The 16,530-nt window shown below is 48.1% G+C and overlaps 1 protein-coding gene and 1 long non-coding RNA gene across 2 annotated transcripts; one reads left to right on the forward strand and one right to left on the reverse strand.

The window, feature by feature from the left end:
- The first annotated feature begins 137 nt into the window (after positions 1-137).
- Positions 138-1,190, forward strand: LOC109145648. The gene is made up of 2 exons (XR_002047176.3): positions 138-456; positions 552-1,190. It is a non-coding gene; the product is annotated as an uncharacterized LOC109145648 (long non-coding RNA).
- A 367-nt stretch (positions 1,191-1,557) lies between these two features.
- TNFAIP6 (TNF alpha induced protein 6) lies at positions 1,558-14,543 on the reverse strand. Its single transcript, XM_010407196.3, has 6 exons — positions 14,353-14,543; positions 8,540-8,677; positions 7,016-7,177; positions 4,383-4,611; positions 3,117-3,157; positions 1,558-2,631 (listed from the first exon to the last, which is right to left on the reverse strand). The coding sequence occupies exons 1-6, from the start codon at positions 14,528-14,530 to the stop codon at positions 2,468-2,470; spliced, it is 912 nt and encodes a 303-aa protein (XP_010405498.1). The 5' UTR covers positions 14,531-14,543; the 3' UTR covers positions 1,558-2,467.
- Positions 14,544-16,530: the final 1,987 nt, after the last annotated feature.

Consider the following 16,530-nt stretch of genomic DNA (forward strand, 5'->3'; position numbering starts at 1 on the left):
GGGCCCGGCGGCGCGCGGGTCCGGGCCAATGGGAGCGCGGCCCGGAGATTCCCGCGCCCCGCGGCAGCCCCGCCCCCCGCCGCTGATTGGCGGAGGCGCGGCGGGAAGGGCGGGGGAGCGCGGGGGGCGGGGCCGCCTCGGCGCTGAGGGTGCTCGGCCCGAGCCGGCGCTCCCGGCCCGCAAATCGTGGAATAGCGGGGAAAGAGACCCCCGGGATCATCCATCTCCGGCTCCTGGTCCTGCACAGACAACAGTGTCACCCTGTGCGTCCCTCAGAGCGTTGTCCGAACGCTCCTGGAGCTCTGGCAGCCTTGGAGCCGTGGCCGTTCCATGGTGAGCCTAGTCAGTGCCAGACCACCCTCTGCTGGAAGAAACTTTCCCTAATTTCCAACTAAACGTGCTCTGACACAGCTGCAGCCGTTCCCTGGGTCCTGTCCCTGGTCACAGCGAGCAGAGGTGGGAGCTGCCCCTCGGGAGGAAGCTGCAGGTCAGCTCACGTGAGGTCAAATCCCTAATTAATGACTGGGAATTAACCTTAAGCTGCGCTCCAGCTCCACAGGAACGTGCCGGCACAGCCCGGAATTCCCTGAACCCCCGTAGGGGATGTCCCGGCTGGCGCGATGGAGGTGACGGCTGCGGGCTACAGCGGTGAAATAGGAAATTGCGGCCCTGGCAGCGAATCCAAAGTGTGCGGAAAACCCTGGATGTCCGGGATGGAGCCAGGCCGGAGCATCACGTCCATGGCTGAGTCTGTCACCGGCGCGGCTTCCCTGTGCCGCTGGAGGTGCCCAGCGGGCGTGGGTATCCTGGGAAGGCTCTCTTCCCAAAATAGTACCCATGGGGATTCCTGGCAGGTATCCCTGGTTCTCATCCATACCAATCCAAGACCTGTTGCTTCTCAGTTAAAGAAAGAACAACAACAAAAACCAAAAAATCTTCCTCGCCCCGAGGTTATAAATAAAATATTAACATCTCTCCTCGTGCTTTTCCTTATTCTCTTCCCTGTGAACAAGCACTGTTGTTGATCTTGGAAAATGGGAATGCCATTGTACAACAGGCATTGTGGACACAAGGTGGCAGGATTAAAAAGCACATTTTAGATACGGTTACCACCCATAAATGTAGTGAAATGTAGTGAAAACTTGTTTCGTGTTGCTCATGTGGAGCATGAATAAAGTGTTGGAAATAACCGGGAGAGGAGCTGCAATGTTTTTTTCTAGTACAGCCAGAAAACAGGATTATATTCCCAGTGAAATTACAATAAAAGCTCAGAAATTAAATAAATTTAAACAATCGAGAACTAGAAGAAATGAAGCAAAGATGGGGCTGGTTAGCTTAAGATCTTTCTTGTGTGAAATGCTTTTTGAGGAGTTCACAAACACTCCAAATGAAATGTGATTCACATGAAAATTCTTAGTGGGCATTAGATTTCAGCAGATCTGAAATCAAGAAAACACTCCGAAACAAACATAAAACTTATTTACTCATTTAAATAACTAAAATGCCTCAAAGTCTGGAACGTTGGCAAGAAACAAAAATAATTCGCTGCAAACTTGGTGTGATTAAAACAGAGGTAGCTTTAATGCTGCTTCAGTTAAAAACATATGGAGAAGGACTTAAGTTCAGCAATTTAAACTAGAACAGTCTTAAACCCGTGTAAACAACGTGCAACACCTCGACAGTGTCTTCTGAACGTGCTGGTGCTCGCTGAGAAGTTTCTCCTGATGCTTCATCTCACCAGTTTTATTCTCATTACGAAGCCATCTGTTTAATTCTTTACTAAGTGGACTCAGAGAAGTGAAAGGACTTCAACAACTCTTCTCTGAATGAGGAAACCCTGACAGAATCCATCGGCCAGTTTCTGATTGATCTGGCAATAAAACTAAAGTGTGGATCCAATTGATCCCATGCTCTTCGTGCTGCTTCCCAGTCTTCACGTGGGTGGCTCCCAGGCCATCCACAAGATGAATTTATGTGTCTTAAAAATCAGCTGACTCTAAAGACCCTTAGAGTTCAAGAAAATCAGTTAATTAAAAAAAAAAATAATAATGTGTAGAGAACAGGAAAAAAGGCAACTGCCTAAAAAATAAATATGTGGAACTCAAGGGAAATAAGGAGAGAAGAGCCTGTTAAGTTTAAAAACAATTGGAACAGTCACACAAAAAGTTTGTTCAAGTGGTGCAAGAAATGAGGAGAAGGAGCAGTTTATATAGAAAAATAATTTTTTTAAGTCTTTGGTAGCAATGAATTCTTCAGATTTTTACAGTACTGGTATTCTAAAAATAGTTTCCTATTATTCATGTAAGCACGTTTTATAATTTATTCCCTAGTGTAGTTTATTAACAAAACTTATTGAAAAGCCGAAGAGAAAAATTCAGAAAGAGATGAAAAAAAAAGTCTCATCTGAAGACACAAATATCTGAATTGGGTTCACTCTAGAACATGTTTCTGTGTCTGGCTACTCTGCTCACATAATACCAAATTTTCCAGATAAGAAGTTTGTTTTTCCTTGGGACGTTGCATTCTTGCCATCCCCTGCCTTGGAAGGCGTGTCCACGGTGGTGTACCTGATCTGGAAGCCACCAGCAGTCACCGAGGCATCCGTCAGGAACTTCAGGGTCATGACATTGCCTGGGTCGAGGGAAGCACAAACAGAGGTTATGGGTGGGGGGGGGCATAAAAACGTGGTATTTCAGGTAGGTTTTTTGGGGTTTAAGGTTTTTTCAGGTATATTTTTTGGCTCTTTCTTGCTGAGCTGCTGAGATCTTTCCAGCAATCCACTGGGTCTCTCTGCTTCTGAGCTGGGAGGATTGTAGATCCATCAGCTCCATGGAAAACCAGGCAGATGTTCTTCAGTTGTCTCAGTTTGGAGAAAGTTCTGCTTTAATGTCCCTTCCAGCCCCTTCCATTGTTCTGTGAATCCATGATTCCATGAATTCAATTCTTCTGTTCTCCTTCTGACAGCAACATGAGTTTCCACACAGATTATCCCTAGACTATCCCAGGGAACACAATCTAATCCCAGGGAACAATGCCCTCTAATTAGGCTGATTTACATTTATTTAGAAGTAATTAATTGCCTGCTTGATTTTCCACAAAGAGTGCAAATAAATTACCTGTGCTAATGATGTCATCTGGCAACTCATCTCCACAAAACCTGGAAAAACATGGAAATGGTGATGATTAAAGGACACAGGAACTCTGGCACAGCCCTGCTCCATGGGGACCTGCACTGCTGGGGCTCAAGGGGATAAACTGGCTTTAGGTCTTCAGTGTTTGGAATTCTATGTTAAAATGATTGCCTAAAGAAATTTTCGTCATCGTCCCATGGTAAGATTTAGGGGAGGAACCAGTTTTCAATATCTGCAGGAAGTAAATGATGCAAAACAAGAAAAAGAGCAATTCCACAAGGGCTGAAGGAAGAGTGACCCAAGGCTAAGAAAGGAAAAACATTGCAAAAAAAAAGTCCATTTAAATTATCTGTAAAAGCAAAACAAACGGACTGTATCCTTGCTTTGCTGCACATGATTCACAGAGAGGATGTGAAAAGTGGCAGCAATTGGGTTTTTATCACTTTTTCTGCTTTAATTTCTGTTCTGGAGAATACAGACACTTCATGCCAAAATATGACTGATAAAAAGTAAGTAAAACTGTAACACTGAAGAAAAGAAAGTGAGAATTAAGCAAAGAAGGAACTAAATCTAATAAGAGAGACAAAATATAACCCTTGTTCTGGAATTGTTAGAAAATAACCGTAGCAGACAATAACTTCAATTAAATATATTTTTGTTAATAGTTTAACACCTCCTTTCAATTAAAGCAAACACAAAATACTGTTTGAGATTGCCTGGGGTTCTTCCTGGAGAAATAAGATAAGCAGATAAATAAAAAGTCTTGCAGTTTTCTTTCATCTAATTTAACAAAGCAGAAAAAGGCAAAGCTCAATTCCCTGAAACTCTGAACAGGTCTGTGTTAATGACATTAAAGCAAATTACCAGGAAAGATAAATCAGGGAATATTGCTACAGGAATTGGGGGCACCTCAGCAGTGTTAATTGGATAAGGTTCTTCTGAGGGGGAAAATCAAGGGAAATAAGGAGAGGAGAGCCTGATAAATTTAAAAATAATTGGGACAGTCACACAAAACATTTGTTCAAATGGTGCAAGAAATGAGGAGAAGGAACAGTTTATATAGAAAAATAATTTTTATAAGTCTTTGGTAGCAATGAATTCTTCAGATTTTTACAGTACTCAAAAAAGAGTTTTCTATTATTCATGTAAGTATATTTTATAATTTATCATTTATAAACAGTGTTCTTCTGAAGGGGGGGGGGGATGACAAATTAAACATTCATTTGCATTTTAAAGCTGGCTTGGCTTTACCTGCCCACAAATCCATTGATGTCATCGTAGCTGTCATAGATTTCCAGGAAATCAGCCAGACAGGCAGTGTCATCCTCCACATCAAACTCCAGGAACTGCAGGTGGATCCTCTGGCCGTACTTGACTCGGATGTGCCAGTAGCAAATCTGATCATTTTCATACTCGTTTGGGTAGCCTGGGGACTTGAAAACATGTTTGGAATCCGTGAAGACTCCACCACACTCTTTTCCTTAGAGAGAAATAAAACCAGCAGAGTTTAAGAATTAATTCTGGCTGTGGTTTGAATCTTCAGGCACTTTGACCCGGAGATCTGTAGGAAATAACACAGGAACATCCAGAGTGATAAAGCTTCTCGTGCATTCACTTGGTAAATGGCAGTCATTCCTAGCTTTGGGAAGAAGATATTTTGGAAGCAAGAGGCATGATCCAAAACTCACTGAATTCAGAGGAAAAGCTTTCATTGACTTCAGTGGATTTGGGGCCAAAGCTGTGTGTTTTATGTAAAAGGCACTTGGGATTTCTGGCTCTGCTTTACAGCTGTACTTGCAAGTCACACAGACACTCAGGTTCATCCTTTCTTCTTCAAAAGCCTCTTGTAAGTGTGTCCTCTACAAAAACAGGCTTGTGATCACACACCTGGTGTTGTACTCCTGTTGTTCCTGCTGCTCTTTACTCCCTTTGGGATAAAAACACTTCTGGTTTGATTCAGTGGCCATCTGGACTTTGCCAGCTCCCTGACAGCGGGGCTGACCAAACTGGGGACCTCATCCTGCCTGAATTTAGGATTTGTCGCAGTTCAGAGCTGGGGAGAGGGAGGGGCTGTGTCAGGGCATTGAGGGCACAGGAATTAGGAGCACTAAGACGGATTAAGCCCTGAGTTTGTACATTGTCCATGAGCCCAGAACTTTCCAGCTCAGCTCACACTCCAGTACCTGGAGGGCTGGGTCCAGCTCAGGGGCTGCCACACAAGAAACACGTGGATCAAGTCCAGAGGAGGCCACTAAGTTGGTTGCAAGGCTGGAGCCCCTCTGCTGTGGAGCCAGGCTGGGAGAGCTGGGAATGTTCACCTGGAGAAGAGAAGGCTCCAGGGAGAGCTCAGAGCCCCTTGCAGGGCCTAAAGGGGCTCCAGGAGAGCTGGAGAGGGACTGGGGACAAGGGATGGAGGTACAGGACACAGGGAATGGCTTCCCAGTGCCAGAGGGCAGGGATGGATGGGAGATTGGGAATTGGGAGTTCCTGGCTGGGAGGGTGGGCAGGCCCTGGCACAGGGTGCCCAGAGCAGCTGTGGCTGCTCCTGGATCCCTGGCAGTGTCCAAGGCCAGGGTGGAATAACCTGGGACAGTGGGAGGTGTCCCTGCCCATGGAAGGGGGTGGCACTGGATGGGCTATAAGGTCCCTCCCAACCCATTCCATGATTGCATCATTCCATGATCACTGCTAGGTGGGATGCACACTTCAAACAGCCAAACATTTCCACAAGTTCCACTTGCCATCTTTGGCCTCCTGGAGCAGAGCACAGGCTCAGTTCTGTCAGAGATTTGTCTCTGTTCCCCCAGGCTGCTCATGTGCCACCTGCCAACAGCCCTGCCAGGCTCCACAGAGCACGACTACAAATCCCTGCAGTGCTGGAGACTTGTGTCTGCGCAGTTCTGGCAGCTCTGGTTTCCTTTTGTGCTCTGACCAAACAGTGTTTGGACAGCAGCTCCCCACGGCCCGGAGGAGAGGGCTGACAAAGGACAAAGTCACATGCAGTAATTCCGAGGGCAGGAGCCTCTCTCGCAGCTCTTTGTGTGTGCAACATCTGGGAACGGCCCCCACCCCACAGAGCCATTCGATTCACATAAACAAGCTCCAGCCCTGGGAGCACAAACAAAATGTGCACAGCTGTGCAGACGTCATGGACAGGCTCTGCCAGGCCACTGGGAGCAGCAGCAGAGCCAAGCTAAGCTGTGCTTTCCTTCTTGGTGCCACGTTCTCCATCTCCCCTGCTCAGCGAAGTGACACCAAGCTGAAGTGTGCCAGTGGCCATGTGAGTATTGCAGTCACCTGCAGGGCAGTGTGGAGGGACTGGAGAGGTGTCTCTGCTGAGCTTCTTGTCAGTCATGTTGGAACGCTGATCTGCTCTGGAGATCCACTTTTCCTCATCTAGTTACACACAGAGCACTGCTGGGAGCTGGTGGGAGTTTCAGTCACAGAATCATAGAATCCCAGGATGGTTTGGGTAGGAAGGGACCTTAAATCCCATCCAGCCCCATTCCCTGCCATGGGCAGGGACACCTTCCACTGTCCCAGGGTGCTCCCAGCCCCAATGTCCAGCCTGGCCTTGGGCACTGCCAGGGATCCAGGGGCAGCCACAGCTGCTCTGGGCACCCTGTGCCAGGGCCTGCCCACCCTCTCAGCCAAGAGTTTGTCCCTAGGAAAAGTTCCTAAGAATGCCACTGCCAGACAGGGCTTCATTTTCAGAGTTGCTCTATTTCAGACACAAAAAAGAAGGGTTAACACTAAATTTAGCCTGTTACAGGCAGAACCCCCTCAGATTATGGGCAGAAACTCCTCAGACTATTCAGATAAATTGGAGGCTAAATGCAAAGCCTTGCACAAAAGAGGACAAGCCCAGTGGTTGCTGTTCTCACCGTTGGGGTTGTAGCAGTAGGCATCCCACCTCTCGCTCCTGTTGAGGCGAATTCCATAGTCCACAATTCCAGTCTTGCCAAAGCCACAGTTGGCTCCAGCTTTTACAATGGGATAACCAACTCTGCCCTTTGCCATCCAGCCAGCAGCACACACGTGGAAACCTGCAGCAGAGGGAAAATGAGACGTGGATCTGGTCAATCCTAGGCTGCTCTTATTCGACAAAGTCTTACTCAAACTGATGGCTCAATGACCTGGGTGTAATTGGCCTGATAGAAATTGAGCTACACGGGAGAACAGGACGTTGAGAGGATAATTTTAAAAACAGAGGATAAAATTGAATTGTGTTCTCCACAATGTGATTACTGGCTCTTCATCTGAAAGCCAAAATCAAACGCAGATGGACTGCACAGTTCCCCGGGTAGTCAGTTTGAAGTGCTCTACCAGCACTTGTAATCAAATTATCCATTGGATGAGTTTTCCAAGGGTGTTCTTTGTTTCCCTTTTGAGGTCACACAAATTTACTCAATCACACCTCAAGAGTTCTCAGCATTAAGTTCTAAAAATACATAAAATACTACAGGCAAACACTACAGACAGTTAGAATCCCCAAGTATTTGCTTAAAACACTTTCAATTTAAGTTTAAATACCTGAAATGCCTCAAGTATTTCTTGCCAAGCAAAAAGGTCCTGTTAATGCATTTTGTGGCTGAGAACTTAACACCAACAGCCAAAGAATGCAATGTTGTTCACCCTCTGGTAGAGACCCATCCAATGTTTTCATGGAGAGGAACTGGAATGTATTTGTGGCATCCTAGTGCTCTGAGTTCCTCAGAAGAAACGAAAGTACCCTTCTCACATGTGTGCTGGTGCTGGGAGCCAGCTTCTGACTCAACAGCAGAGTGAAAAAATGTCTGGAGTGGAGGATATTTTCCATTGTTTTCCCAGCGCTCTGAATGAATGAAGAACTTATTAGGAATCAACTGGAAATACCACGGACCCCTCACTCAGCTCCACTTTTCACTCCAAGCACAGAGGCAGCAACACTCATTCCCTTGCAGAGAAAATATCTTGATGAAAACAAAAGATGTTGAGTGGTGGAGCGAGTCCAGAGGAGGCCAGGGAGATGCTCCAAGGGCTGGAGCCCCTCTGGAGCCAGGCTGGGAGAGCTGGGAATGTTCACCTGGAGAAGGGAAGGACACAGGGAGAGCTCAGAGCCCCTGGCAGGGCCTGAAGGGGCTCCAGGAGAGCTGGAGAGGGACTGGGGACAAGGGACGGAGGGACAGGACACAGGGAATGGCTTCCCAGTGCCAGAGGGCAGGGATGGATGGGATATTGGGAATTGGGAGTTCCTGGCTGGGAGGGTGGGGAGGCCCTGGCACTCATCAGGCTCCGTTACCAGGTAGGCGGCTTGGGCAAAAATCCATGGAGTTTACACATCTCTCACAACAGACACGACAACACACCACTGGCCCCCCTCTGCAGGAGCCCCGTGAGCCCCCAAAGTGCCACGACTTTTTCCAGACCTATTTTCCGAGCGGCCTCCAGCTGTTGGTACGTGGCCAGGTGTCCTCCCTCGTACTCGCACACGGCCTTGGCCTCGGCGTAGGTGAGGCGGTACTTGCCGGCGCGCGCCTCCCGGTGATACACGCCGGCTGCTCGCTCTGTGGGCACAAACCGGGACAGGCTCTGCAGCTCAGCTCTCCCCAGCCCCAGCTGCTTCCCCCAGCCCTGCACCTCGGGCTGCTCCTCTTCCAGGTGAAGAGGAAACGTTCACCTGTGCCACGCGGGAAGCATCAGGAAAACTCATCCCTCCCCACCCAAAGGGATGTGTGTAACCCAAAGGGATGTGTGTGACCCAAAGGGATGTGTGTGACCCAAAGGGATGTGTGTGTGACCCAAAGGGATGTGTGTGTGACCCAAAGGGATGTGTGTGTAACCCAAAGGGATGTGTGTGACCCAAAGGGATGTGTGTGACCCAAAGGGATGTGTGTGTAACCCAAAGGGATGTGTGTGTAACCCAAAGGGATGTGTGTGACCCAAAGGGATGTGTGACCCAAAGGGATGTGTGTGTAACCCAAAGGGATGTGTGTGACCCAAAGGGATGTGTGTGACCCAAAGGGATGTGTGTGTAACCCAAAGGGATGTGTGTGTAACCCAAAGGGATGTGTGCAACCCAAAGGGATGTGTTTTCATCCCAAATGGATGTGTGTGACCCAAAGGGATGTGTGTGTGACCCAAAGGGATGTGTGTAACCCAAAGGGATGTGTGTGTGACCCAAAGGGATGTGTGTGACCCAAAGGGATGTGTGTGTAACCCAAAGGGATGTGTGTGTGACCCAAAGGGATGTGTGTGACCCAAAGGGATGTGTGTGTAACCCAAAGGGATGTGTTTTCATCCCAAAGTGATGTGTGCAACCCAAAGGGGGATGTGTGTAACCCAAAGGGATGTGTGCAACCCAAAGGGATGTGTTTTCATCCCAAATGGATGTGTGTGACCCAAAGGGATGTGTGTGTGACCCAAAGGGATGTGTGTAACCCAAAGGGATGTGTGTGTGACCCAAAGGGATGTGTGTGACCCAAAGGGATGTGTGTGTGACCCAAAGGGATGTGTGTGACCCAAAGGGATGTGTGTAACCCAAAGGGATGTGTGCAACCCAAAGGGATGTGTTTTCATCCCAAAGGGATGTGTGTGACCCAAAGGGATGTGTGTGACCCAAAGGGATGTGTGTGACCCAAAGGGATGTGTGTGTGACCCAAAGGGATGTGTGTGACCCAAAGGGATGTGTGTGACCCAAAGGGATGTGTTTTCATCCCAAAGGGATGTGTGTGACCCAAAGGGATGTGTGTGACCCAAAGGGATGTGTTTTCATCCCAAAGGGATGTGTGTGACCCAAAGGGATGTGTTTTCATCCCAAAGGGTTGTGTGTGACCCAAAGGGGGTGTGTGCATACAACCCCATGGTAGGATTTGGTGTGGGACAAGTTTCGAACAGAGCGAGGCGGTGCCTGGAGAGTTTGTGAACAACAGAAAGTCAACAAATGCTGGGAAGGCCTCCCCTGGGATGACTCCGAGGGCAGTAGTTATGGGAACAGTCTGGAGTCAGCATCCCGAGCTCTGTGTATCCTGTCTGACTCGGGGGAAGCTCCTTCTGGATCCCTACCACAGCATCCTTTTGGCTGTAACTCCAAGAGCCTTTGGAAGATGAATCAGAGCTTTGTTTTGAATCTCCAGAGAAGTGAAATCACAGCTACTTGGATAGAGGAGAGGCAGAAATTAAAGGGGGGAAAAATGTGAAATAAAAATATCTGAGCGTGTGTCACAAAGGGCAGGACCAGAACAATTGCTGGCTGACATTTCTGCTGCATGGAAAATTAAAGCACTTTCTTCATTATTTTTTTTTCACTTTGCCGTGGCAAGTCCGAGATAAAACAGCTTTCCAAGGAAACCTAGAAACTGCCAGTGCTGCTACAAGTTTTATAATCTTTGCCTGTTGCACTTGTCTGATGCCATATGTATGGAAATCTGTCTCAGCAGCAATCTGCATATCTAATCTGAACGGGCTTTTTGTTTAGGTCTCACTTATATTTAGCATAATCTGAGAGGAATGGCTGCTTGCAGCTCTCCCCAGCCAACGGGACCGAGAAAAGATGGAAAGCAGGGAGCGTTTTTACAGAAGTTATTTGTAGCATAAAAATAAAGAATGTATTTTCTAGGGACATGCTTGGAGTCCATGCTTTTGGCTGGTTAGGGGAGTTTTTAAGAAAGCCATGGTCAGCGCTGGATTGTGGTTAGGAATGGTGAGAGCCCTTAATAAACACAGGATGATGTTTGCCAGGGTGGTTTCTGGACCTGCAGTCACTGGCCTTGTGTCCAGAGAAATAAATTATAATGCTGACAACAGTCTCAGGAGAGTGAGAGCCTCCATCACAACATCACTGGGAATATCACTGCCATGGGCACGGGATAACAGAGCCTCCATAGAAAACTCTTCCTGAAGGAGCCAGTTCCATTAGCCATAACAAGCCACAGCTGGGGGGCAATGGCATGTTCTGGTACAAAAACTCTAATGAAGAATTTATTCATAGGAGGTATTACTTTTCGGTCACTCAGTAGTCTGTCATGTGTAAGCTCATGAGAAATCAGGATAAATCAGCTCCCTGTGTGTGCAGAATTGGGAATGTTGTGTTGGATTGGGAATGCAGGGCTGGTAAAGCTGGATCCCTCAGTGAGCAGTGCAGGGCTGGGCCTGGCTGCAAGCCCAGGGGACAGCCTGGAATCCACATTATTGATCCCTGCAGAGCACAGGGAAGGGAACTGGAAGGTGATTGGAAAACACCCATACACCGATTGTATTCCTTGAGCTCTCAGAGCTGCCACTCAAATCTCACCATTTTTAGTTGGCTTTTTCACCTGGCATATTGTTTTCAAATCTTATCCCTCTAAAGATACCTCCCTCTACTTACTGCTGAAATATCACTATGGACAGGCACCAGATTTTCCAGAATATTGCTGGAAAGATCAGCTCTTCAAAGAGTCTGCAAGGCTGAAATCAGCAGCAGCACCACCCTGCAAGGAGCAACCAGCTTTCATCTCTTATTCCTCTGCAACATGAAAAAGTAGCCTTTGGAAAAACAGACCACACACATCTACTCCCCCCAGCTCTGAGATTTGCTGCTGCCTCCCTGTGTCCCAGTTTAATGACACAGCATTCCCTAATGGAATATGCTAATTAACTGATGGGATCTTGCACTGGCAAATTTCCCCCCGCCCCGGTCCCTCTTAATTCCATGTGGGGCTGTGCAGGCAGATAAACTCATCATCAAACACAGACCTAGGTCAGAGCAGTGTTAACTCTTCATTTACATATTTATGTCTCTGGATATACTCCTATGCATATATTCAGAGGAAAATGCACACAAATTGCAATTTATGGAGGTGAGCTCGTGGCCCTGCAGATAGACCTGCAGGAAATGTTGATTTTTCTGGCAAGCACAAGCACGTGCCAGAGGGCCATGGGTTCCACACCTGACAGGACATGTTTCTTCCAGCTCACACTTCCTAAAATGCCTCCCTGGAGCCCAGAGACAGCGGGATCCTGCAAGGACAGTGACCCTGTGCTCACCCTCAGCAGCAGGAGATGGTGAAGCACAGCCAATCTCTCCTGCACAAACACAAGCAGCGTGAAATTTGGCCTAATGAAGTACCTGCAATATGCATGAAACCAATGCTGAATGCTAAACAACGAGCAATATTTCACTTTTAAGCAGAGGGCGGCCACGTAGAGCTCCTGGCAGGGGCCTCTGCTACTCAGAGAACTCCACCAAACGGGGTCAGTGCAGCCCCTAAACCCCCCTGACACATGGGGTGGGAATGGGAATGGAATTGTGAACAGATGCAGCAGCTGTCCTGGAAAACCCCATGGCACTAAGAACTGGCACTGGAATGAGTCTATGAGCAAATCTGGGCAAGACTGTGTGAACCCTGCCCTCAGCTGACAATAAACCCTTGGTCACAACGTGCTGGTGGCAAAAATGAGCAGCATTAAAATTCCATTGGCACCAGGAATACATTCCCAGGGAGGTGACAGAGGCAGCTGCAGCAGCACTGGCTGAGGAACAGGAGAGGGTTTGTGACAAAGAAAAAGGTAAAAGCCATGAGCGTTTCCAGAGTGACAAGAATTCAAGAGTATATATATATGCTAAAGGTTTGTGGAGGGAAAAGGTAAAATGGAGATTTTCCTGACTTTTGGGTTAAGTTCTTTATCAGAAGAGGAGATAAGCAAAGCTCAGATGTCACTGTGCATCCCCAGGTTTTATTCCAGGGAGGGGAGCTCATGCACAGCGAGGCTGAGATTGGGGTGACTTCTTTCACTATTCAAGTTACTTTATTTGAAATACAAAGATGCATGAACTGGATGTCTGTGAATTTGCCAATTCTATCTTCATTTATGTATGGAGTCACTGAATTCCATTGGTGATTCAATTAACTGCACTCTGAGGTTCATTTCAATAATGTTATTGCTGTGCTTACACAAGATGGTGCATTTCTCTTTTGGTTTGTTTATTTGGAGAAAGCCATCAGTTTTTCACCCCCTGGTTTATTTTTATTTACTCTCATGGTAAATGCTGAGAGGTGTAGCCAAACAGAATTTTATTCTGCATTCCAATTAGCACACAGTTGCTCCATTTTAAAGCATTTAAAATCTTTTTCTCCCATTTGACTTCAATTCATGAAACTGCTCAAATGATCCCTGTTATCCCAAATTCTTGAACAGCAGCTGCTTGAGGTGGAGCCTGGAGCTGCCAAGCTGCTCTTCCTTGGCGCTCTCCCCACCTGAGCACCCTCAGGAATTGGGAGGCACAACGGGCATGGCCCAAGGTTCGGGGTGGGGGGGGGGAGAGAAGTCATTAAAAATGTGCAGCCAAATGGAAAACACCACAGATCATTTCCGTGCCTCATTTGTGTTCCTGGTGCTTTGCAGGCTCCTCTGAGAGGGGCTGGGGCCACGTGGTGGCTGCAGCAGCTGGCAGAGCGTGGCCCCAGTCCCTCGTGAGACACCTGAGCACAGCCAGCTCCAGGGACTCCTGGAAATCCTTAGGGAAATGCACAACATTCTATAGGGGATAAAGGAGTTTTAAGTAGTTGTCTGGAAAACAGAGCATTCGGTGCCTGCCTTTATTTTGGCATCCTTTATGAGGCTCTATCCTGAGTAAGTTCTCTGTTGTATTGGATAATTATAAAGAGCTATAAAAGAACTCTCAGAGCTCCTGAAACCCGCTTGAGGTACCAGAAACTATTCCCACAGCATTTTTGTCTTGCCCTGTTGAAATCTTCTCTGTGCTGCTAATGATGTGAACAAACCAATGGCCCAAACATACCCATTCCTGCACTTTTCCAGAAACCCAGGAAATATTATCACTATTATTTCCAGATCATTTAGTTTCATATGCAGGACCCCAGGCATGGGAAGTATGCTCATGCAGAAAGTAATTCATTCCTTTGGCAAATGTTTCTTTTCAGGCTCGTTTTCCTTCAAAACAAAGCAACTGTTATTTAATGAATGCAGTTTTCACTTTACCTCCTGCTGCAGGAAAATACTTTCGGATGAAATGTTCTATCATTACCTTTGCCAGCAGTTCAGTGAAACTAAAAATGCTAAGCATGTAAAAAGGGACAGCCACTGCTCAGGTAAAGTGATTTCAATGAATTTCAGTGCAGGATTTGGCTGATATCAGTGCACAGCTCGGTTTTGTGGTGCTGGGTGCTCATCCTTCCCCTGTTGGACAAACACAGCGACCCCGCAGCAAACGATCGGTGACAATGAAGCTAGCTCTTACCTAACCAAATGGAGTTGTGCAGCACCCCATCCTTGAAGCCCCACGCTCGAGCCTTGTCCCACAGCAGGGCAGAGAAGAAAAGCAGTGCAATCATCTCCCGGGCAGAGAGGGGCTGTAAATATTCCCGGCTCTCACACTCCAGGCTGGCTCTGCAGCTGGCTCGATCCCGCTGCAACATCTGGGAGCCAGATCTTAAATAGTGTGCTCAGCTGTGAGGTCAGCGAGCCTGCTCCAATTGTGCTGCTGCAGCTCTTACCCAACTCACTGGGGTGTCTGCAGTGGCCCATGTGACTCACTGCTGGCTCTCCTCATTCCCAGCCCGGCCAAGAATCCATCCTGTCCCTCACTACTGCAGCACACACGGACACTTCCCAAGCCAAGGTCTGTTCATTCTTCAGCACTCGCTGCCTTCAAATTCCGTACAATAAAAGTAGGAGCCAGCCTATCTGCTCAGAGTGTTTCCAGTCACACCATTTACAGGATCCAAGAGATCCCACTTGCTCTCTCTCATTCTAATTTAGACATTCTCTCCTTTTATAGAGAATTTGGGTTTATTTTCACAGTGGATTCATTTTCACAGTGGGTTTATTTTCACAGTGACCTGATCAATGAAAAGAAGCCAGGAGAATATTTTGCACTGGTTATTTGAATTCTGTTTCCCTGCAAGGGACCTGTAACTGCAAATCGAACTCCCAGATCAGCACAAAGCCGCAAGTGTCAAAAGCAGCTGCTCTTTGTTCTGCAAGTGGGAAATCAAGCTCAAAACTTCCCCTCCAAACCACAGTTTAAGATCTGATTCACAGCGTGACAGCTGTCTGCCTGTCTTCCCTTCTGGCTGCAAGTGAATCCTGCAGCTGCTCCTCGTGGATGAGTGGGAGAGGAGAAAGGGGGAAAGATGAGGGGATGGAAAAACGGTCTGGTGCGCCACACTCCCGAGCAGCCCTTGGAAAACTGTGCCCTCCTGCTCTGATAACAATGGTTAACTTCTGAGTCAGGAGCTTTGGACAGAGATGAGCATGCAAACAATCAAATGAATGAGATCAATGAGAAGGGAAGGGTGGAGGTGTCTGTGCCTACCCACAGATATTTTAGCACAGATGACCTGTACCACTGAGGAAGGTTCTTCATCACTCCAGCCCTCATGTGGTGAATGCTGAACAACCACCCTCGTGTTCCTCCCACCTACAGCTCGGGCAGAGGCTGAAGGGAAGAGCTGTCGGGAAGGAGCTGGGAGAGCTGAAAGCACCTGGACCACAACAGCAGTGTCCAGTGCCTGTCCAGCAGTCCCTGATGGGAGCAGCCCTGCTCTCCCAGCGGATTTCATCTCCACGTACATCCTGGTGTGCGCGTCCTTTGGAGGCTGACCCTTCGGAGTGCAGCAGCAGCAGCTGTGCAAGGACAGGTGTGTTCTAGCTCCTCCAAGCTCCTGTGCACTCTGAAGTCAAGGCCTGGCACTAGGACTTTCCCCTCAGGTGTCCCAGAGAGCTGCTGACAACCCCCTGGCAACCTCTGAGCAGCCTGGCACACTCAGGACACAGTGGGTTATTGTCCTCTGTCCTGCTGTGCCAGGGAGGTGCCACGGAATGGGCCAGGCTGGCAGCGGTCACAGCAGGGTCACCTGGTGCAGCCTCACAGAGCAGGATGCTGGCACCAGGGACTGCTCCAGGGGCTGCCTGGCTGCCACTTTGTTCCCCAGTCCCCACCACACTGCCTGTCCCAGCACACTTTAACGCTCCTCTGTCAGCAAAACAGGAAAAACTCTCCAGAGAGACCTGTCCCATCCCAGGGCAGGAGCCCTACTCTGGCTTTTCTTTCTAGATTGGAGGGTTGGTGCTTTATCTGTATTGTTTCCTGCTCTACAGAATCCCAGAGTTACTGAGGCTGGAAAAGCCCTCCCAGCCTATCAAGTCCCAGCTGTGCCCGATGCCCACCTTGTCCCCAGCCCAGAGCACTGAGTGCCACCTCCAGGAATTCCTTGGACACCTCCAGGGATGGGCACTCCAAACCTCCCTGGGCAGCCCCTGCCAAGGCCTGAGCACCCTTTCCATGGGGAAATTCCTCCTGAACTAATGCCCAATAGATAAGAATTCAGGTTTTTGAATGGCACCCAATTAAACTTTATCCTGTGGAAGGATATTGGTAGAAATCTGTTGCTTTCTGAACATTAATCCTGAGGTT

This window comes from Corvus cornix, chromosome 7 (genome assembly GCF_000738735.6).
Source record: "Corvus cornix cornix isolate S_Up_H32 chromosome 7, ASM73873v5, whole genome shotgun sequence".
In the NCBI taxonomy this organism is placed as follows: Eukaryota; Metazoa; Chordata; class Aves; order Passeriformes; family Corvidae; genus Corvus; species Corvus cornix.

Excerpts from the sequence above, each read along its gene's own strand:
- TNFAIP6 (XM_010407196.3), bottom strand. The coding sequence starts at position 14,530 with ATGTTGCAGCGGGATCGAGCCAGCTGCAGAGCCAGCCTGGAGTGTGAG. Across the intron at positions 7,178-8,539 it reads GGAGGCCGCTCGGAAAATAG|GTTTCCACGTGTGTGCTGCT; the intron begins GTCTGGAAAAAG and ends CCTCTGCTGCAG. Across the intron at positions 3,158-4,382 it reads ATCAATGGATTTGTGGGCAG|GTTTTGTGGAGATGAGTTGC; the intron begins GTAAAGCCAAGC and ends ATGTTTTTCCAG.